This window comes from Pinus tabuliformis, chromosome X (genome assembly GCF_031772625.1).
Source record: "Pinus tabuliformis cultivar Carrire ecotype Pingquan chromosome X, CPIR1, whole genome shotgun sequence".
NCBI classification, from domain to species: Eukaryota; Viridiplantae; Streptophyta; class Pinopsida; order Pinales; family Pinaceae; genus Pinus; species Pinus tabuliformis.
Window position 1 is genome coordinate 1,413,326,890 of NC_142308.1, and position 24,489 is coordinate 1,413,351,378.

The 24,489-nt window shown below is 36.3% G+C and overlaps 1 protein-coding gene across 1 annotated transcript; it reads right to left on the reverse strand.

The window, feature by feature from the left end:
* Positions 1 to 22,090: 22,090 nt before the first annotated feature.
* On the reverse strand, positions 22,091 to 24,284 carry LOC149145326 ((-)-camphene synthase, chloroplastic-like). Its single transcript, XM_089452417.1, has 7 exons — positions 24,078 to 24,284; positions 23,902 to 23,996; positions 23,562 to 23,642; positions 23,253 to 23,468; positions 22,877 to 23,015; positions 22,515 to 22,763; positions 22,091 to 22,415 (listed from the first exon to the last, which is right to left on the reverse strand). Exons 1-7 carry the CDS (start codon positions 24,282 to 24,284, stop codon positions 22,116 to 22,118), a joined length of 1,287 nt encoding a protein of 428 aa, XP_089308543.1. The 3' UTR covers positions 22,091 to 22,115.
* Between the last annotated feature and the right edge of the window lie 205 nt (positions 24,285 to 24,489).

Genomic DNA, 24,489 nt, shown 5'->3' on the forward strand with positions numbered 1-24,489 from the left:
CACCACCCTATATACTCGAAGGTACATGGACGAGCTACGATATAATTATGTATGTGGAATGAGGTATCACACTTAGAATGTATTGCGGACAATTAGTGATAGATATTATGTTTAACAACGTCGGAACACGTCTCTAGCCTAGACCTATAAATGTTATGTGTTAAATTGCAATGCTCTTTTAGGTTAATTGAGATAACTTTTAAGTTGATCTTCTTAAGAATTTGTCTTTCAAGGTTCACCACATGATGTATGTCTGTAATTCCTAGAATGCAACTAAGATGAGAAACATTCTTTCATTTAATTAACAATGAAAACCATAGCTAGTAAGGGACAGAACAATGAGATATTTGACAAAGAGCAAAGAGCACATCTAATGAAATTTCCTTATATTATTCCTAGAAGCACACACAAACCTATAATTGCATAATGCAAGTTTTTCTTTTCAATTCCCTTAACGTTTAGCTAAACAAAAGGAAACTAAATGCACATACAATCAATCAATCCTTTTCGCAAGAAACGAAGACTTTATGACAGTTCCTTTTTGAAAGAAATGAGGACTTTACGACACTTCCTTTTCAGAAAATATTAATTCCCTATAAGCTAACTTTGACAATGAATTGATAATGATAAAGAAATCATTTAAGAAACACTAAAAAATCAAGGCCAAAGTAGGGCTAGGAGGGTAAATACAACTTGATTTCTGAACCACAAGAATCATTGATCTTTCAACAAACAAAAACAAAAGCAACTTTGGAAAAATCAAGCCAAAGGTGGGTTTTTTAGCCTAAGAGGAATTAGCACAGGCCAGAGTGGGAGATGGTGCGTTGCAATGCACTATCTCTAAGGCAGGGGCTACTCTGCAGCAGACTGTGTCAAGGCCAACATTGCACTGGTGCTAGAGAGTTTAATCAAGAGACATTCAAGCACATTTTTTGACTAAAAACACTTCAAAAAGACTGAAATAAGATCAATAAAGTCAAGAAAAGTCTACCAGGGTGTAATATGATGAGGGTAAGCCACAAAGAACGATAGTAATTCCCAAGTATGGCCGCAAATTTGTTATATGGAATTTGCATCTATGGATAAACACATTTTCCGTAGGTGGGTGACTACACCTAGAACAACAAAAAGAAAGTAGTTTAACCTTTTCTTATAGAAGATAGATGAGATGGAGGAACTTACTTGTAGTCTTTCGCTTCCTTGAACTCTTTTGAATCGCTCCCATCGCTCCCACTTGAACTAAATATGCTCAAATGTACCTGTATCAAGAGAAACAGAAACAAGAAACGATCAAAGCATACATGATCTATCTACTATAAAACAATGGAATCGAAGACATTGAAACACATAATCATCACAGATATGAAAAATCATATGAGAAAAGGAATAATCTCTTTATTAATGTAGAAGCCAGAGTATCACCCAATATAGTTCGATCATGTGCCACTCCTCCAACATCGGTCAAACCCTCCCCACATCAAAAGCACACCAATCTAGCGACATAACATTGCTTAACATGAACTCAATTCTCAAACCAACAAAATTTCCTTACAAACATCATATTCTAGCCCCTTGATCACTATGATGAGTGCTCAATTTATAGAAGATGGAGGTGTTTTTGTCATAAATGAGGGTATTGAATTGCCTTCCAAAGATGGAATTAGTTTCCATGGAGCAAGGGATGAGATGATAGGAGGTTAATGGACCCTTAGCCTATCAAATTTCAAGCTCAAACAAGGAGATAAGAGATGGGATCCTTCTAGAATCATCTAGAATCAAGGAATATTTCAAGAACCCTATGAAAATTCTCTCAATCTCGCACAACACAGGTCATAGAGGGCCTAAGTGGACTGCAATGTAGGCCACAGTGGGCCTATCTGCTCTGCAGCATAGTTACCCCTGGTTAAGGTTGCGCTGGTGTCCCAAGGCGACATTTCAGGAAGGCTTCAAGCTAGGAAACTTTCAGAGGAGGCATTCAATGAGTTGACTTTTCTAACGCACGTAACAACTGAATTAGGGTTTGATGATCCCTAATAGTATTGATTTGAGTGTTGGGAGTGATGTTCCCAAATAGACTTGTAATAGAAGTAAGAGACAAGAGAGAGAGAGAGAGAGAGAGAGAGAGAGAGAGAGAGAGAGAGAGAGAGAGAGATATGTGGGAAGTTGGGGGGAGAAAGAGATATGACTAAATAGGGAATGGGGAAGAGAGATAGAAGGAGGGAGTCATAATCTCATTATAGAGGAAGGAAAAAAGAGGGAAAGGGGCGGAGAGAGGAGGGAAACATGTGGATAATCAGAGAGGAAGGAATAGAAAAAAGAGAGAGAGAGAGGGGGGGGGGGGGGAATGTGGTAGTTAGTGATAGAGGGGGGGTTAGAAAATTATAGAGAGAGAGGCATATATGAGGGAGACATAAGCACAAAGAGAGAAATAGATAGGGGTAGAAGGGGATGGGATGGAGGAAGAGAAGGGGAGGGGAAGGAAGAGAGAGGAAGAGGGTAAGAGAGATAGGAAGAGAGAGCCATAAGAAGAGAGAGATAAAGTGATAGGGAAAGGGGGGGTATAGGCTAGGGGAAAAGGGAAGAGGGAAATAAGTGGAGAGTGAGAGGTAGAAATGGATAGGGAAAGAGAGAGAGAGAGAGGGAGTATGGATGCTAGTGAGACAGGGGGGGTTTCATGAAGAAGAGTGAGAGTCCCATATATGAGGGATACATAAGGACAACTAGAGAGACAAATAAGTAGAGATAAAAGGATGAAGAGGGAGGAATAGTGACAAGGGGGAACAAGGGAGAGATAGAGAGAGAAACAAAGATAGAGGATGATGAAAAAGGAATTCATGCACATTATACAAATCATGCATATTGTATAATGTGTATGTGTTACTATAACACGTCCTCATTAGTAATATGCACACATTTTGTCAATGTGAATGCATTACTAATTTCAATTTTTTTTTCACAAGAACACAGTTTTCAATTATGTAGTGGATGAGGTTGCCATTTTGTTTCTAGGTTTGAATTGACAAACCTTTTGGTTTGGTATGAATTTTAAAAAATATTTTCACATTCATTTTCTCAACTTCCTAATTTTCTACCATGATTATTTGTATGCTTTACATGTTCATTTCTAATGAAATTGACCACACTTTTAGAGATTTTTGTGCAATATCTAGATATATATTATTTTTGAAAAATAATTATTTCTTTTTCTTTCATTTCTTCAACATATAACAAGTTTATAAAAAAACTAAGTATTTTATTTGAGTGATAACTTTTGATAGGTTGACTTATTTTGACTTTGAAAAAAATCACACTAGACTAGATGAAGGTCTGCATAGTTTTAAAAAATTATGAATATGTTAAGACCTTTATAGCAGGGCCTAATGATGGACCTCTCTCTCTCTCTCTCTCTCTCTCTCTCTCTCTCTCTCTATATATATATATATATATATATATATATATATATATATATATATATATGGAAAAATAATGACTCACAAGATCCATTTATTATAGAAATCTACTTCGAAAAAATCCATCACTTTCAAACCACACTAGGTTCATAACTCAAAGATATGCATTATGTTTCAGAGAAAAAGTAACAACACAATCTTTAAAAATACCATTTTTTTTAAGTTACAAGAATTCTATATAAATAAAAGATATATATTTAGGAAGATAATTTTATTGTCTACTTTACATCCTTTTACAATATGTATAAAAAAGTTGTGTAAGTACCTCTAATAATTTGTTTTAATGATCATATTTCTATTTTTCTAGATTTCCATTGCTACTAACACGCCATGATTGGGTAACATTATGTTCCACCAACCCCTTTTATTCTTGAATCTTATTCCTTTGCATTCTTTTCTCTTTTCTATTTCGAATTGGATTTTAGGTTGGCCTTGACACTTTAATGTTGAATAAGTGCATGAGCTTTTGAACGTTTCAATGTTTCAATCTTTAGGAGTTTATCTTAATTGTATATGAGGGACTCAATAAAAGCATGAAGTGTGGTAATATTACAAGCTTCTCCTATTAAAATTCAAAGTGTGTGAAAGGTGGAGACAAATATTCCCATTTTGGATAACATGATGAGAATTAATTGCCTTTATTTCTTGGAATTGTGGAGTAACAAGGCTTTGAAGTTGTGAATAAGTCTTGAGTGTTTTTAGAAAGTACTAGGATATAATGAATTTATCTCATTTCAAGGTTGTGACCATTTATCCCATCATGCTTCCAAAAGAGAGTCCATAAATTGTTTCAAACTTTATATGAAGTGGTGCATGCATCAACACGAAACAAAAATTCTAGATAAATTGATAGGCACATGAAATTTAACGCTTTATCTTTATAGCTAAAACATTTTGAATTTTCAACTATAGAATTTAGCTCAATCTCAGTTACCATGACTATTTGATAAAAGTTTTTACTTCTAAGTTGAAGTAGAATTGTTGAATTCAATTTGAAATAGTTATATGGCATGATTATTGCAAAAGATGGAAACTCCATTCTTTCCAATAGATGCAATTTTAAATATTTACAAAAAGATTGTTTATTCTCCTTCTTAACTCTGGTGCACTTTGATACACTGTTAAATTGTAGTTGAACCCACACATAGTGGATCTAATTAGAACACTATAAAAAGAACTTGTAAGTAGGAAAGAAAGAAGAAAAATTAAGAAAATGAATAAATAAATTATATTGATAAAAACAATTAAGGGGATATAAATTACATATGATATACTCTACATAGATAAACTAAAGCATCATAATACTAAATTAAAAGAGATAAAAACATACACTGAAGAAAACATACACCTAGTCTTAGTGAAGTAGCCATGCAATCTATCTCATGCAAGTGGAGATAAGTATCATTCATTCATGCATAAATAAAACTCATGCATGCACTTGGTAATAATAACTAAATTACCACACATGACTCCACTCCAATAGTCCAATCCATCTACAACTATGTATACCTAATATAACCAATACTTTTATATGCAAACAAAAAATAAACTTTCTATGAGACACTAACAAAAGCACTCAAAAAACAAATTAATTAAGCTACATTGAGTAAAATACATCGTCAACTCACACATAATTTTTCTTGTCTATATGCTTTAATGTTGTACATGCAACTTGTTGAACATATCTGACTATGTTGCCTTAGTTAACCTTCTCTACATTTGAATACATTCAAAATATTTCAATTATGGTGTTGTAAATTTCCATTTACATTCCTTTCGGATATTCCAGATGGTAAAATCTGTTGTAACATGATTAGTTTTGATAATTTAAATTTGTTTATGTAATAGGTTTTAGTAGTTTATAAATAATAAATGGGTCTCCAACAGTAAATGTGCCCTCCAAATGTAAATTTAAGTCTCATTAGCTGGTTGATTTAGTTAATCATGCATTTAAACATCATTAAATCATGTAATAAAGTAAATTCAAACATGTTTTACAAACCGTCGTGAATGATTTTTCAAAAATGGAAAGAGTATTTTGTTGATAACATCCTCATGTACAAAAACCTATCTCAGTTTTTTAACAGCTATTACGGTTTGGGAGATGCTAATGATTCTTTAAAGTCATATTTTCCAGAAATTTCTTGTTTCAGTCACCCTTTTACAAAGAATATTGTGGATAATAATAAATGAATTGTGGCGAATAGGAGGAGGATTTTGTTCCTAAGACTCTAATATACAAAAACCTCTCTCACTTTTGTAACAGAGGTTATGGTTTAGGAGATTCAGATGAATCTTTGGAGGCATGTTTTACCGAATTTTCTTGTTTTGAGCCAGTGTTTTCATATGAGGTTTCCGAGCAGGTGGAAATGGATTTTCAAAAACAAAAAGCAATTTTTGTTTCCAACATCATAATTTACAAAAAACCCTCTCAGGTTCCTAACACATATTATGGTTTGGGAGAAACAAAGGTATTACATGACCCTATTTTTCAGAATTTTGGGAGGAAAAAGCTCAAAGATAGTTAGTGACTTGGAGGCCACCTCATCAAATATGAGTTGCAATCAAATTCAAATTTCTCTTCTTTATCAACAGAAATCCTAAAGCATAGTACTATAACTCTTTAAAAAGTTTTAGTTACCTTTATTTGTGTTCTATATTTGTAATATAGTTTTAAGATATTTGTAATAGCTCTTGATATTTTTATCAAGATATTTTGTGAGGAAATTGCATAAAGACTTCATCAATTGAAGTAATATGTGTGGGGTTTTGATGCCAAGGCTCTTCCCTTTATAATAGGTTCTATTAGAGTATTTCTAAGGAAAGCCCTCCGGCTCGAGTTTGGCAAAATTTTGTGTTTTCTAGTATGTCTTTCTAGTGTTTCATATCTTATCTCTACACATGTTCAAAGCATTTAATCTCTTTGAAATCCATTGTGAAATCATAGCCATTAAACGATATTAGCTTATTGGACTATCTATCTGAAATATCTCCTCTTAGAATTGGTCTCAGTTTGGCCTTCCTGAATACTCTGCAATGTGTTTTCTTGGCTTGTAGAAATCTTCTACATGCATCCAAATTTCCCTTGTTGTTAAGAAGTTTATTTGACTGCTTAATTATTAGGAATATCCTTACATTCTTCTATCATAATCCTTGAAAAGCTAAGTCATTCTTTCAGGCTAGAAGCTGACACATTCTGAAGGGACCCTGTGAGAGAGGCCTTTAATCATGGCTAGGGATTGTCATTGATTGCCAACCAACCACAATTAAAACCATAAATCTGGGCATTGTGCTTCAAAGGTTGTTGTTCAATGAAAGGTGAACAACATTAAACAAAGGCTCGTAACACTTGAGGGAGCCACCTCTGGTTCAAGGGCTAGCTTGAACCTAAAGGTTGGTTGAGTTGGTTTCCTGCTATAGCTCTTATAGCCGAGGACTGCCTACGGGGAATAGGTACAACATCTAGCGCTATTTCCAGGTAGTGAAGTAATGAAGATATCTTTCTCCGGGGAATGATAAAGATTAGATCTATTCTTTGTTGGTGAATAAAGAGTAGGCATTTAGTATTGGTTGCATTGCTTTCACCTTGGGACTCCACTTTGTCATATGGTGATTCCACTGGGTAACTGATCCTATCATTTTGAAATTTCAACTGCCTTTACTGTGATGTAAGGTTCATTGATACTTGCAATCAGCAGTATATGTCTCTCCCTCTCAGTCATGGTCAGAAATGTAAAATGTCTACAGAGGATGAAGCTTTTAAAGTACACATGTGAGTATAAGTTTCCCATGGGATTTCATGTTCATATTGTATATATTCTTCAAATTTTCAGCTTCTCATAATGTGGCTTATCAATAAATCCACTCCACACTTGGTTACATTGGAAAGCAGATTGTCAGGCCAGGCAATAACTCTCCAAAGGCAATAAAACTGATTTGTCTATTATTCCATAGGTAGGATATTGTTATATACAATAGGAGTGATTGTTCAGTTCATCTTCCGATGACTGTTCACATTCCTAATTTATTTATTTATTTACAAATTCCCCCAATCATGAAGATTAGGTGTCAACATTCCCCCCCTTAATCTGAAGGGATGTTGGTGAATCCAAGCATCATTCTGAATCGTTCAAGCTTTTCCTTTCCAAGTGCTTTGGTGAAGATGTCTGCAATTTTCTCATTTGTGGAACAATGATGGAGATGGATTGTTTTGGCCTCAACATGATGTCGAATCAGATGATATTTAGTATTGATACGCTTTGTTCGATCATGGAACTTTGGGTTCTTGGCCAACTTTATTGCAGAGGTGTTATCAATCATGAGTGGAGTTGATTGTACTTGTTTTACCTACAAATATTCAAGAATTTTCCTGAGCCACACAATTTCTTTCGTTGCTTCAGCTGCTGCAACGTATTCTGCTTCTGTTGTGGAATCTTCTGGAACTGATTGTTTGCGTGATCTCCAGGAGACAGCTCCTAATCCAAGACTCATAGCATATCCTGAAGTAGATACCCCAGTTTCTTTGTCTCCATCGAAGTCTGAATCATAGTATCCAATCAAGCTGAAGTCATCCACCTGTGTATACTTGATTCCAAGGTCTTGAGTTCCCTTCAAGTACCTTAGAACTCTTTTTGTAGCAGACCAATGTCCCTCACAAGGCTTTTGCATGAACCTGGAGAGGATTCCAATAGTAAATGAAATGTCTGGTCTGGTAGTAGTGAGGTAGATGAGACTTCCTACAAGCTGTCTATACTTTGTTGCATCCTCAAATTCCTTTCCTTCAACATATGTGAGATTTAAGTTTTGTTCCATTGGAGTAGAAAGAGGATTGCACTCTGTCATGCCAAATCTGTTTAACAAATCTCCAATGTATTTCTTTTGAGAAAGAAATATGGATTTTGGATGTTGGGTTACTTCAATGCCAAGATAATAATGAACATAGCCCAAATCAGTCATTTCAAAACTTTTCCCCAATTCCTTCTTTATGGATGCAATGTAACTTTCATTGTTCCCTATCATTAAAAGATCATCTACATATACCACAAGATATACAACTGTTTTGCCAACTTTCTTGACAAATAAAGTTGCATCATCAAGATCAAAATGATTGAAGTTGAGTTTCAGAAGATGCTCAGTTAGTTTTTCATACCAGGCTCGCGGTGCTTGTTTGAGGCCATACAAGGACTTCACAAGTTTGCATACTTTTTGTTCGTGTCCTTTCACAGAAAATCCTTCAGGTTGGGACATAAAAACATTCTCTTTTACATCTCCATTCAAGAAGGTAGTTTTTACATCCATTTGATGGACTTTCCAACCGTTCTGAGCTGCTAGTGCAAAGAGTGTCCGGATGGTGGCCCATTTTGCTGTGGGGGCAAAAGTTTCCTCATAATCGACCCCTTGTTAGACTCTCTCACAAAACAATAATAAATCCAAAAAAAAAAATTAATTAATTAAAAATTCCAAGTTAGGAATTTGTGCCTAACTCTTGGGTTGTTCCTCTAAGATAGGAGTTAGTTTAGGTAACTCCTATATTGGTGTGTGTCTGGTGAGAAATTATCTCAACCAAAGGAGAAATTATCTCAACCAAAAGTGTCTAAGATAGCACGCACTATCTTGAGAACATTGTCTCTCATCTATTTATTTGTAACACCATATTCAATTATTTTGTAAGAATGTGTAATGAGAGAGAATACCTGAGGAAGCATGAGGCTTCAGCCTTTTTCCGTCAATATTGTGTCTCTGGTTTTTATATGTGTTTTTCTGTCATTTGTGTGAGTTAATCTCTTTTTCAGTATGTGGTATCAGAGCTGTTCTAGGTTAAATCCTGCCTATGTGGAGACCGACCCTGCAGATTGGTGCAAGAGCCGAGGGTTGTGAGGTTGCATTTGGAATGTCATTGCTAGTTGGAGAGAAAGATCTGCGGATCTGGAAACTACAAAAGATCCTTTGGGCAATCGCTGGAGTTTTTGTGTGATGAACAAAAGTGTCGCACTGGATAGAAATCGATGTTATTGTGAGAAGGAAAGAGGCCGAAATTCTGGAGCCAGCCACAGAAGGCCAGACACAACACGGTGATGATCATAGTTGTTGCACCTGCACTGTCATCGTAACCGATGGCCATCCCGGTACTCCTAGATAAGCTATCCGATCCCTGTGCTCTCGCTGGTCTGGTGGGCCGATTGTCCATTGGCACGAGTCTGAATGCTTTAGCCTTACATTTATCATCGTGGTGATGCTTGTGTTCATGCCCAATTTTTTATTCTTCACACAAGACTTCACAGGCTTGGAAGAAGCCGAAGTCAAGAACTCGTTTGGCTTAACATAAACTCTAAGAGAGCTCCTCGGTACAATTGCAGTCTCAGTAAGGCTGGGTCTCGGGGTTATAATCCTGAGCTTGCCGATGTCATTCTTTTTGTTCGGTGCAATTGCTTCAACGCCGCCTCCAGTCTGACTAGTCTTAGGGTTTCTGAAAAGCATTGAAGAGTATGAAACCCCGCTCGAAATAAACCTCTTCATGCATATCACACCACCCACCGCCATGGGAACGGCCGATCTTCTCATCGAAGCCAAGAATTCCAATGGGTGAACAGAAGATTGCAGAAGGCTGGTCACAGTGAGGCCCGAATTTGGCAATAGCTCGTCGATGCCATTCTTATTTTTCTGTGCAATCATTCTGAGGGCCATTCGGTCTTCAACGCAGTGGAAGCGTAATTGGAGAAAACTGCAGCCATCTTGCAAGTTCACATCCCTATTGTCCGACACATATGATTATGATCCTGCACAAGTTTATCTTTTGAATGGAGATTCTGGGCAGATAGCAATCTTGAACCCTATTATACCGCCGCCTTGAAAATGTTTGCTGTTTTCAAAAGTTTTATTTTTAGCAATTTTTATCAAAATTTCCAGATATGAGATAAACTCAATACCCATGTCACCAATCATGTAGTGTCGTATATTTGTTATCATTCTCCATTCTGCTATTTAAGGCTAGCTTCAAAACAGCTGGTTATGTATTATAATATTTTTGATTTGACTATCTGAAATCTCTGGTGAAAGTCAATGATACGCTATTGGAATGTACCGCCGTGAGAGGATCTGCGAATGAGGATTTAGTAGTCCTGTTGGAGACCATTGTTAAGAACTTTCTAGCCTGCATGTGTCCATTTTCTCTCTTCATTATGACTTTCAATATGTGGTCAATGCCAGTGCGCTGTTGCAGATCCGTAGGATGAAGCTTGTGAGATGGATCGAGCAAACTGTAGTTGCTTTTGTATGAATGGTATTGATTGTTGAATCCTATGCGTGGCTTACGGAGCTGAATTTGTTGGAGTAAAGTCTGAATTAAGTGGCTGAGTCTATTGTTGACTCGAGTCTGCAAAGTACGCGACGACGAGGATTGATCTGCACGCTGAGAGTGTGCAATCTATTTGTTGAGCATTGTCAATTGGTACTCGAGTGCCATGTATACAATATGATTGGAGCTCACAAAGAACACCTGTAGCTGATAGACAGAGCACTAATCCTGAAAAGTGATAACAGTCCTAAAAGTCAGTGCTTTTCAATTTTGTTCTTGAATTTTCTGCATGTTTCAATCATCATTTTTTCTGAGCATCTGAACTTGTGGAGGTTTTGCCCTCTGTTTCATGGGCATGGGCATCTAAATTTGTGGAGTGTTGATAAATCCGAGTTGAAAATTCATTTTTAATGGAGTTTGGACGCTGGGTAGCTACAGGAGTCTTGGTATCAAATGGCATGGACCGGCGTGTGAAATAAAATTTTCATTACATTTTCGGTTAATAAGAATATATTGTGATATTTTTTTTGGAAGCAGAAGTCGCTGGAAATCTGAAGTTTTCGCAGTCCGATTTCGCCTGTTGGTGCAAGGGTTCCAAGATTTTCAAAATCATTCATTATTACAGAAGCCTCTTCAGGCTTCAGCTGAGGAAAGGAATCGTTGTAAGCTCAAAGGGTGCCATCGTGGCCATAGACTACAACCGAGTCGAAGAGAAGATTGCCCAGAGGTTGCACTCCATAGTTGCTGGAGCTGTTGCTTCCCTGCTATAGAAGATTGAATGTCGAATACTGAATTTCTTGGGGATCATGCCTTCGTTTCTTTGTCTTCTTGGGCTATTTGTGTCGATCACTTCCAGCGTTAGTTGCGGTTTTTGTGTTAATCACTTCCATTGTTTGTTGCTCCGTATATCAACGGAGATTAAAGGATGGTTTATATTGCTCAGTAACTTTGACAGCCTATCTGTTTGAAAATAGTATAGAATTGTGATTTGATGAAAACAGCTATCTGTTTGAAAATACTGTAGCATTGTGATTTTATGATCAGTATTTTTGTTTGAGCATGTTGGAGTGATAAGTGTTTTGTAATTTTGGAGAGATAAGGAGTATATTTTGTATTTTTGAAGTAAGAAGTGATTTTGTATTTGGAGTGATAAGGGAAAGTTGTTGTAATTCAAAGTATTGTCGTGTCACTATCCATTCAGATTTTGAAGGCGAGTTGTTTCAAGCATTTGTCAGCTTGGCATTATCATTGCTTCAGATGTACTCAGTGATTAATAAAGATATTATTTTTTAGTGTTGATGTGTCCTAGATCCGCCCGAAATTGAATAAGGGGATCCAAGGTACACTATGTGTGCTTGATGGCGCATGTGTTTTATGGATTCATGTTTTTGCTTTTCGATCTATGTCTAGTTGTGACACATCAATAATTTCATCGCATACATAAAGCAAGCACAACACATAGCTGCAAGAAGAACACTACAACAAATAATCAAAGTTTTCAACATCGCCATTCTACCTCAACAAACAATTTCACTCAATATAATCAAGTTCATGAATCTGCAAACTCCAACATTTCAAAGCCAAGTCTATATCACTACATTCAAGTTAATGAATCTGTAAACTTCACCGTTTCAGCGCACAGTCTACATCAACATTGTTGAACTTGTAATCAAACTCAAATTACATTGAATTGTAAGGGTGCATTCTCGGTTGAAACCGACATCCACATCTTGAATTGAGTCATTGTAGTGAATCATTGAAATCATTGTAAGCTTTTTTGGGTGCATTTTCGACAGTGTTCGACACCCTTCCTTTAAAGCACAATCAAGTGAGTCCATGAGTTTTAACTCCTTGAAACAACCATCATAGCAACCACAACAAGTTCAACTCTAACACCAATCAAGCAAGTTGAGTTCATCATCAAGCGAGCGTGAATTCCAGAAAGTTCTAACAAGTTTTCTCAGCCAGTACAATAAGAAACAAATCAAGCGAGCGTGCCATTCAAGTCCCATCGCAAGCGAGCCTGTCATTCAAGTAACAAAATCAAGTGAAACAGTTCAAAGCACGACATCTACGACAAGAGAGCCTGAGTTCAAGTGAGCAAGTTCAGATGGCGCAACATATTCAGTTGTTAAACATTCTTCACAGTTTGATCCTCTCCAGTGATGAAGACATGGTGCACATCAGCAAAGAAACTCTTGCTGATATTTCACGGCATCTACAACAAACACATGAAACCATTGAGTTTCTTCAGCTAGAATCGCAACTACAAAGAGATGAGCTGCAACAGAAGAGTGCTTCTTCCAAGTCATTCAACCATGCAGATGAAGATAAAGATGTTGATTCCAAATCACTCATCCAAAAAACTTCAAGTGTCGAAGTTGTTAATGATAAAATTCAAATTTCTTCCAAACCCATCATCAAGCCCTGGGAAGAGATTCAAAATAACAAGAATCGACGAGGCTTAGGATATGTCCCTGATGACACCAACTTAAAAATCCCAGATTATTCCAAGCCAGTTAAGTTTGTGAGTGCAGGATTTCTTGAACCACTCACCTCAGCAGGATCTGAGAAAGTTGCCGACAAACAGAATTTCACGCAACCTAAAGTTGAAGTCCAATCAAAATGCTCTCATTGTCAAAGAGCCGGTCATATGGAAGATCAATGTTTTGACCTCCATCCGTGTTGCCATTGTGGCAAGCACAATCATTCCTCAGAAAAATGTCACAACCAACAAAAATCAGCCAGATTGAAGATACATTATGCATGGATCGATCCTTGGGAATGGTCATCCACAGTCAAAAGATTGTCTCAGTTCTACAACCGACTACAATCACACATAGTGCAGCCAGCAGTGAACAGATGATGGTACTCTCATGCAGTTGAACGAGGGAGTACAACAGTGAAACTCTCCTACACCTGAAGGGGGGGGGGGAGTTCGAATATATTTTGGAGAAGATTGTCTCTCCTTTCAGCTGACAAAGGGGGGAAACTGTCAATGAAATTGACAAGTGGTTGTCAGACTGAAAGTCTCGACAACATCAGCGAAGTAGCCAGTGGGCATCTTCATCAGCCAGTGGGCATTTGTCATCAGCAGTGAGCATCCGCAAATTCACCAGTGGGCGATCGACAGCCAAAGCAGCAGTGAGCAACTTTCATCATAGCAAAAGCAACATTGAGTTGTTTTTCGACATCATCATCCAGTGGGCATTCATCAAATTGTGTCAGTGGACACCAGATGTTGTTTTCAAGCAAAGGACAGTTGGATCCTTTTGCGGCTTGGCACATGATGGAGTTGTCAAGCGTCCTTCAGAGATGAATCAAGCATGCAGCTGATTCATGTTCTCTTCAGATTTGAGTTTTTTCCAGCATCCAGTTTTGGCGGTTTTTTCAGGCAATGTTTTTGAGGATCAACATGAGAACTTGGAAGATGGTTCTCGTTCTTATTTTTGGATTTATCATTGAGGGGGGGAATGTTAGACTCTCTCACAAAACAATAATAAATCCAAAAAAAAAAAAAAATTAATTAAAAATTCCAAGTTAGGAATTTGTGCCTAACTCTTGGGTTGTTCCTCTAAGATAGGAGTTAGTTTAGGTAACTCCTATATTGGTGTGTGTCTCGTGAGAAATTATCTCAACCAAAGGAGAAATTATCTCAACCAAAAGTTTCTAAGATAGCACGCACTATCTTGAGAACACTGTCTCTCATCTATTTATTTGTAACACCATATTCAATTATTTTGTAAGAATGTGTAATGAGAGAGAATACCTGAGGAAGCATGAGGCTTCAGCCTTTTTCCGTCAATATTGTGTCTCTGGTTTTTATATGTGTTTTTCTGTCATTTGTGTGAGTTAATCTCTTTTTCAATACCCCTTCCTTCTGTGCAAAACCTTTTGCCACAAACCTCGCTTTGCGCTTGTCAAGTGAGCCATCAGCTTTGTACTTGTTCTTGTAGACCCACTTGCAGCCTATTGGTTTGGTTCCAAATGGAGGATCAACCAGCTTCCAAGTGCCATTTTTATGAGGGCATCATACTCCTTTTGCATCGCTTCTTTCCATTCATCATGAGAAGCAGCTTCTTTGAAGGAAGTTGGTTCAAAATCTATAGACAAGTTCAATTCACAATCATAAGTAACATCCATATTAACAGGTGAATTAGAGTCATCAACATCACCTCCATTTTGTCGGTTTGAATTTCTGGTTCCTGATTTTCCAATTTCATCGGGATGAACACTTTCAAGTGTCTTTGTCAGCCACTTCGGGGGACCTTTCTGAGATGGTCCATGCTGATATGTTGATTGAGTTGGGACTGAATCAAGATTGAGTCTCCCAATTCTATCAATTACATCACTTAAATCATCATCCGTTGTTGGAGTTTCATGCAGGGGAGATTGTTCTTCAGAAGAAGATTCCACATGTTGATCTAGTATAGGAATCCCCCCTTCAAGATGTGGAATTTGATTATCAAACTCTTGAAATGATTTCGTTTTTGCAAATCTATCCAAGCAATCAAGTTGTCGCTCAACAACATTGTCAGATTTGGATGATTCAAGAAAAATTACATTTCTAGATACAACAAACTTTTTATTTACTTTATCATAAAGGCGGTATGCTTTGGAGGTGTTTGAATACCCCAGGAAGATACACTTACGACTTCTAGCACCAAGTTTTTTTCTATGTACCTTTGGTATCAAAGCATAACAGGTGGAACCAAAGATCCTGAGATGTTTTACCGAAGGAACATGTCCATACCACAATTCATAAGGAGTCTTGTTTCTTATAACATTAGATGGACATCTATTCTTTATATATGCAGCACATAGAACATCATCAACCCAAACATTATCTTTACATTTTTGAAGAAAAGCATGGATCATACCATATTCAAGATTGTTCTATTCATTCTTTCAGCTACACCATTCTATTGGGGATTATAAGGCACAGTTGTTTGATGTTTGATCCCATGTTGGCGAAGATAGTTTTCAAATTCATTTGATGTATATTCTTTTCCATTATCAGTACGAATAGACCCAATATGAGATTGTGCATCATTTTCAATCCATTTATGAAAATTCTTGAATGTTTGAAAGGCATCAGATTTGTTCTTCAATAAATAAACCCAACACATTCTGGTGTAATCATCAATAAATTTCATGATATATTTATTTCCATTTGCAGAAGTAATAGGCATTGGACCACATAAATCTGAATGAATGAGTTCAAGCTTCCTATGTGCTCTTGAATGTGAATCATGAAAAGACTGTTTGCTATGCTTTCCTAGAATGCAAGCATCACATTGCTTATGTTTCCTAGGAATTGTAGGAAAACCAACAACACCAGTTTTCTTCAATAAGCGGAGAATATCATAGTTTAAATGTCCAAATCTAGCATGCCATAATAAACTTGATGGAAGTGTACCTTCTTCATGATGAGAAATATATGAGAAATGTTGTGCATGAGCAGAGGTTCCTTTCAGTTTGAGAAGCCTTTTTTCTTCTATTCCCCTCATGACAAGTGAGTGGTCAGATGCTTTTCTTACCTCAATCTTGCCATCAAACATATGAATCGAGTGACCTTGCTGACGGATATGAACCAAGGACAGCAAGTTTCTTTTGAGCTGTGGGAGATATAGAACATGATCCAGAAGAAAGTCTGGAAGACCAGGCAGTTTAAGCCTGATTGTGCCAAGCCCTGAGGGCTTGATTTTTGATTGATCTGCAAAGTATACTGCTCCATCAACATTGTCAGTGAAATCTTCAAAAAAATCTTTTCTATGAGTCATGTGACAGGTTGCTCCTGAATCAAGCAACCAATCATTTCTCGAAGAAGCAAGTGAAGCAATAAACAAATCTTCATTTACTCCAATGTTACATTGTGCCTCAGTATAGTGAGCGGATTCAGGTGCTTTACCTTTGTCTGTATCATCAGTTTTACCTTTATGTTGGTTTCTTTTCTACTCAATTTTGTCCCATGGTAGCTTGCATGTAGAAGCATCATGTGATCCATTTCATTTGCAGCGAATGCAATGCAGATCTGCCTCTTCTCCTTAAGAATGTCTGCCCCCCTGCCTCTGAAGTATCTTCCTCTTCCTCTTCATCCACCTCTTCCTCTTGTAGAATCTTGAGCAGGATGCTTTTCTTTATGAGCAAGGCACACAGTCTCTTCAGAAGATTCAGGGACTGTCTTCTTTCCAAAGGATTTCTCTCTTTCAGCAAACTTTTTCACAAGAGAGTCAAAGGTTATATCTTTAAGATTTCCATTTGCTTGTAAAGACTCAAGATAATTGGAGTAAGTAGGATAGAGTGCCTTGAGAAAAGAAATAAGAGGGATATCCAGCTCAACCTTAGTGGATTTGATATCATGCATTATAGATTTTACTTCAGATGCAAGAGTAAGAGGATCATTATTTTTCAGTTCAAGAGTGAAGAGTCTAATCATGAGCTGAACAACTTCAAGTGCAGAATGTGAGTCATAGAGTTCTTTCAGCTTTTGTAAAGCTTCAAAGGCAGTTGAATATGATGAAATATGGCGACTTACTTCTTCATTTACAGATGTTGTGATTAATGCATAGGCTTTGTTGTTCTTGTTTTCCCAAATGACGAGCTCTTTGTCTGATGTAGGCTGCACTGGGTCATTGTCTGCTTCTCCGACACACACTCCTTTCCACAACTCATTGAAGATGAGGGTGTGTTTTATCATCCGGGACCATTCAGGATAGTTCTCCTTGCCAGTTAGAACTATTCCTACCATAGAGATGATTGAATGCATTTTGTAAAAAATACTTCTGCTGATAAAAAAAAAAAATTCTACTGATAAAAAACTTCTGCAGATAAAAAAACTTCTACTGATAAAAAAACTTCTGCTGATGTACAGTGAAATTGTACTCAGATATATTAAAAACAGAGGTATTATTTTGTCATGGTATATGGGAAGGTGTATAATAGTCTTCAAACCAAGCCCTGGGAAGGCCAAAAAATATTCTCAAGAGGGTTTCTTTTCAGGCCTCAGGAAGGCCAAAATTTGTGCCTCGGGGAGGGCGAATTGTGCTAGATATTCTGAGTTTCTGCATGTAGTAGATTAGCATGTTCGTTGTTTATGACTGGTGTGATTTGAAGAGTATATGATAGATCAGTTTATACTTTTAGTCTCTAGAAATTTTCAGTTTTCATGTTTTAGTATGAAAGGGCATCTGAATTAGTGCAGGCACATGGTTGCATTTTACAGTTGCAAGTTACAGTGTGCAGTAGAAGAGTATTCAAATAAAAACATTGATCCATGGGGATTGGTAATATTTCTACATAATATGGAAAATTAGTGGTTGATGGTTTTATGGTATGAATCCATGCCCAACACTAAAGGCAACTGGTCTACTAGTTCTCTGCATCCCACAAGGGAGAGCAGTCCCCATTGTTGTCGATGTTGTAACATTATTAGTTTTGATAATTTAAATTTGCTGATATAATAGGTTTTAGTAGTTTAGAAATAACAAATGGGTATGCAAGAGTAAATACGCCCTCAAAATGTAAATTTAAGTCTCGTTAGCTGGTTGATTTAGTCAATCATTCATTTAAACATCATTAAATGATGTAATAAAGTAAATTCAAACATGGTTTACAAACATCCGAGAATGAATTTTCAAAACCTAAAAGAGGTTTTTGTTGATAACATCCTCATGTGAAAAAACCTCTCTTAGTTTTCTAACAGCTATTACGATTTGGGAGATGCTAATGATTCTTTAAAGGAATATTTTCTAGAAATTTCTTGTTTCAGTCACATTTTTGCAGAGACTACTGTGGATAATCAGAAATGATTTGTGGTAAACTAGATGAGGTTTTTGTTCCTTAGATTCTAATCTACAAAACGTCTCTCGGCTTTGTAACTGAGGTTATTGTTTGGGATATTCGGATGAATCTTTGCAGGCGTGTTTTCTCGAATTTTCCTATTTTGAGTCAATTTTTTCAAATGCGGTTTCGGATAAGCTGGAAATGTATTTTCCAAAATGGAAAGATGTTTTTGTTCCAACATCGTAATTTACAAAAACCTCTCTCCGTTTTCTAATAGGTATTATGGTTTGGGAGAAACCAAGGTATTACAGGACCCTATTTTTCAGCATTTCGGGAGGAAAAAGCTCAAAGACAGTTAGTGACTTGGAGGCAACCTCATCATATATGAGTTGCAATCAAATTCAAATTTCTCTTGTTTATCAACAGAAATCCTCAAGGATAGTAGTATAACTCTTCAAAAAGTTTTAGTTATCTTTAATTTATGTTCTACTTTTGTAATACAATTTTTTAGATATTTGTAATACCTCTTAATATTTTTATGAAGATATTTTCGGAGGAAATTGTATAAATACTTCATCAATTGAAGTAATATGTGTGGGATTTTGAAGCCAAGGCTCTTAACTTTTTAATAGCTTCTATTATATCATTTCTAAGGAAACCCTTCTAGCTCTAGTTTGACAGAATTTTATGTTTTCTAGTATGTATTTCTAGAGTTTCATATCTTATTTCTACACATGTTCAAAGCATTTATATGAAGGTGTGGGTAAGTGTAGCTTAAGTCTTAATCTCCGTAAAATCCCCTGTAAAATCATAGCCATTAAAAGGTATTAGCTTATTGGACTATCTGTCCAAAATAGCTCCTCTTAGAATTGGTTTCAGTTTGGCCTTCTTGAATACTCCGCAATGTGTTTTGTTGGGCTGTAGAAATCTTCTACACGTATCGAAATTTCCCTTGTTGTTAAGTAGTTTGTCTGAACACTTAATTATTAGGAATCTCCTTACATTTTTCTATCATAATCCTTGAAAGGGTAAGTCGTTCTGTCATACTGGAAGCCGACACATTCTGAAAGGACCCTGTGAGAGAGGCCTTTAATCATGGATAGGCATTGTCATTGATCGCCAACCACCCCCAATTAAAACCATAAATCTGGCCATTATGCTTCAAAGTTTGTTGTTCAATGAGAGGTGAACAACGTTAAACAAAGCCTCGTAACACCGAAGGGAGCCCCCTTTGTTTCAAGGGCCAACTTGAACCTAAAGGCTTCTTGAGTTGGTTTCCTGGCGTAGTTTTTGCAGCCAAGGACTGCCTACGGGAAACATGTACGATAGAATCAATACACATGTAGATTGTATCCATGTCGGTATCCTTTCACAAGCCCCCCACCCTAGCAAAAACCCTAAAAAAAAGGAAAAGGATTTAATGAAATTAGATTTACAATACATCTCTATATATTGTGTTGAAAAACAATTCCAATTAATTTTTTTTCTTTCCATGATAAAAAAGGAAAGAAATTTTAGTGCTATACAATTTTGTTGATAGCACTTTAATGGTAGGCATGTAATCCTAGTGATGACATCTCATGGGTGATTATTCTTCCATCCAAAATATAGGTTGTGATTATCTAATTATTATTCTACTATCTTTAAACTAATTATTTATCTTAGCCAATTATTTATTGCAAATAACAAATAAAACAAAATTTTGAATTTTACCAATTAAATAAACTGCAAAAACCTTGACAGGAAACCTATGAAATGTAAACATAATATTTTTGAGAAAAACCTTTCTTGAAAAACCCCAAAGGGAAAACCAATTCTTCAAATCTAAAAGTTTTATTATTATCTTAAGCAAATTAATTCATTGATAAATGTTAAAACTACTTGCCAAACTATGACAAAGCTGAAATAGAATATTTCAACATGACACGACCTCTTGTGCAATTCACAAAGCCATTCTTGTAATCGCATTGATTGGTTGCAATTCACTTTGCAACTGAAAATATGGATCCGTTAAACTTGGCAACTCATACGACCTCCTCCTAGAAATCTCGTAGAAATCTTGTACAACCTCTCCTGACAATTTCACACTTTTTGCCTACAGAATAACTCTCGAAGAATTCCTCGACTAGATCTCGAAAACTAGAAGAATACTAATGAAATAAAAATCCAGAAATATTTGTTGCTTCAATTGCTCTTGAAACCCTTACTACCCCTTACAAAGGCGTAGAAATAGTCCAGTTCATATTCAATGGGGGAAGGTAGGATTATGGATCACCGGGTACAGAGGGATGCACAACACTAGGAAGGAGGGATTTGGGGGTGGGTAGTGAACTATTTCCCTTCGAGCTCGGTATGGGTGGGTAGTGAACTTGTGCTTCCAGAGCCTGGTTAGTTATGCTATTCTTGGTTAGAATGGTATTGTTGAAACCCTCACTAGTGTCAAACCCTACACTGTCATTGCACCCGGTATTGTTGAAACCCTCACTAGTGTCAAACCCTACACTGTCATTGCACCCCTTTCACTACAATGAATTGATCTCCAAGATTACCTATCTCTCGTTGAGAAATCAATAATGAAGGTCTAGATCTGAAATGATATAATTTATGACCAAGAGCACTTAAATTTTAGTAGAAGTGTCTAGAAAAAAACTGAACATGTCTCAATTATTATTAATGAATTAATATATTTCCATAAATTAAAAATTAAGAAAATAATTAAAGCAACATAAATTAACCTTGGGTTAAACTAAACTTAATAACAAATTAACGCAAATTTAAAAAAAAAATAAAAAATATTAATTATTAAATAATTTATATTAAAAAATAATATAAATATGCATATCAAAAATTAAAAAACTGAAATTAAATTTAAGTTTGTATTTATAAATTAAATTTATAATTAAAAGCCAAAATGTGAAATCTTTGTGATTGGTTCTGAAATCTTTGTAATTTTGTTATTAACTTGTAATTTTATATTTCCATAAATTAAAAATTAAGAAAATAATTAAAGCAACATAAATTAACCTTAGGTTAAGCTAAACTTAATAACAAATTAACCCAAATTTAAAAAAAATAATATAAAAATAAAAATCCTCAAAAGAGTGGTACAACATAGACAAAATATTAAGTATTAAATAATTTATATTAAAAATTAATATAATTATGCATATTAAAAATTAAAAAACTGAAATTAAATTTAAGTTTGTATTTATAAATTAAATTTATAATTAAAAGCCAAAATGTGAAATCATTGTGATTGGTTCTGAAAGTTATACACTTTTTAGAGTTATCCTTTTCTCTATGTTGATTACTATGGAAGTGATATGGAATTCAATCACTGAAATAGAATAACAAGAACGCACATATTTCATAATCAATATAATAGAATAACATGACCCCACATATACTGTGGTATCTCTCTGATCCTAATGCACTGCACTACGTCCTCCAGATATGACAGAGAAATCTCGACGAAGCAAGGTGAGCTCCGTATTCAACATCGAGGTTTATTTAGTGAAATCAGAAACCTAAATTAAGCAGGAACTTGTTGTAGATTTGACGTGTGGTTACACAGGCACGGGTTCAAGGACGGTTCTCGTCACCAAATACTTTGTTTCAATGGTGGCATCACCATAACCATCTCTGTATTTGTAACCGTGATGTAAAACTCTGCAAATGTCAAAAGCAGCTTTCTTGCAAGAAACGGGAGCATTGCTGTCGGGTTTGAGTAACTCCCAATTTAGTTCTTTGAGTAAGTTGTTGACCATAGCATTGATATGATTGATAGCATCTTCCTCTGTTAATCCAGGATGGTCTTTCATATAACAGGATACGGACGAAGCTTCCTCTCCACGCGCACTGTCAGCCTACACTCACCATGCCAATTTCACTATCATCTGTGTTTGTATACACAATCAACAAATGCGGAACTTATTCCATTTGATATACAAGTTTGTCGAGAGTACCTTGTAGCATTGAGTGTCACCTTTCAGTCGAAGAATGGCAGATATCAAGTCACTGAACTTCGATGGAAAGTCAATTTCCTGCAGGATTTCATGAGGAAGGGGATCGCCCAAAGTGAGGATAGGTTGCAATGTGGCTAAGCGAGAACCCAAACTAATTTTCCCGTTATCCAGGTACTCCTGGAACGTTGGCAGATAACCACTGGAAATCCACTTCGCTTCTATCATATACGAATCCAAAAGAGACTCCCACTGAACATGACAAGCAAAATAAATTAACTAATCATCTCTCAGTGAAATATTTGGCTTTCTTAACTTTCTCAGAAATAAATATTTGTATATATTTGCTTTATAATGGTACATACAGCCTGTCGAACATAGTTGACTGTGTCGCGGCCTTGAACTTTCTCTGCCTCTTTCGCCATTTCGTTTACCGTGTCGTACATCGCTATGTAAACTCCTTTCATATATTCCGGAAGAGAATCTATCGACAAGGGGTCCCATCTGATCATTATACACATTAACTTTTACTCATGTGAGTTAGTGCAGTGAAAGGTCATATCGTGGTACGATTTTGGTAGTAACATGAATATTAAATTATGATTGACGTTTGAATATATCTATTACCTTAAAATATTTTTATAGTCCATCACTTTCACAACTATTTCACAACCCTTACATGAAAATAAAATGAAGAAAAAACGAAAACAAAACATGTTACTACCAACTGTAAATTGTCACCTCTTAATTGCTGCGGTGAAGAGTTCGAGATCCTCCATTGTTCCGTAGGTGTCGTAGATATCGTCGAGCACCGTTCCAAAATAACAAATTTTGGCGAAGCCAAGTCGGAATGCGGAATGTTTAGGATCGGTTGCAATGCAAGATGCAAAAGTGTAGTACTCCACGTGAATATGTCGCGTGAATGCCAGTTTAGGGAACCCATAATGTTTCCACCATCTAAACAAACAAACTTCATTTATTTACTCTCTTGATTTTTTCGCCTCTCAAATTCAGTTACTTTTCAGACGATATCCAATGAGAGATCATTACCTGGAGAGAGATTGTAACTCCCTCTTTTGTAACGAGTGAAAGATGTTGAACTCCACTTTTGCAAGTTCTAGGAGTTTCTTCCTGTTCATGTTCATATATATAGCGCGTCATTAATTGATTAGTATTACATTGGAACTAAATTATTAAAAGACACAATTGATTAGTATTACATTGGAACTAAATTATTAAAAGACACAATGCTTTGATACAGGGTAGTATTTCTCTCAACATATATGGATCTATGCGAGGAGCATTTGTGCATCCAACTAAAGATATTAACGAAAATACTTCCATGTATGTTCTGGAGTATGGATGTTACGTAATGAAATAATGAACCTACTCATATATAGTGTCTTGTGGAAATACTTCCATGTACATTCTTGCTTCCAGTCTCGGCAGATTTGTGTGCCAACCATACTCCAGAACATACTCTATCTGCCATCGACAAAATTGAAACTATAAAACACAGATGCCAACCAATAATTAGCTGATGTGATATTAGTATTACTGGCTCACCTCTTGTGAAAGACTAGAGGCCGCAATCTTTTGTAGGGCATCTTTTAAATACATTGTAGAGAAGATTTCGGCCTCTTCCATGAGTTTTTCGCCGGGAAAGGCAATGAGGGATGCCCGAAATAAATTGAGCACGCCTCTTATCTCTCCCCAACGTTTGTTCTTCGGTACATTTACTTCTTGGGACCCCCTCGCGGGTATTTGCGCCATTCCTTTCCTTTTTTTGGTCGTAGATTCCTTTCCTTGTCGCTACGTTATTAAGTTTCTACGTGTTTGTCGTGTACTTATCAGCATAAATGCCTTTACTTGTGGGTATGCTTCTGCCTAATTTAGGTCATAATCAATTCTTTATTTATCAGCGTAGCTCCCTCCCGTTTCCTTGTCGTTTTCTAGGCGCTAATACTTCCATTATCCC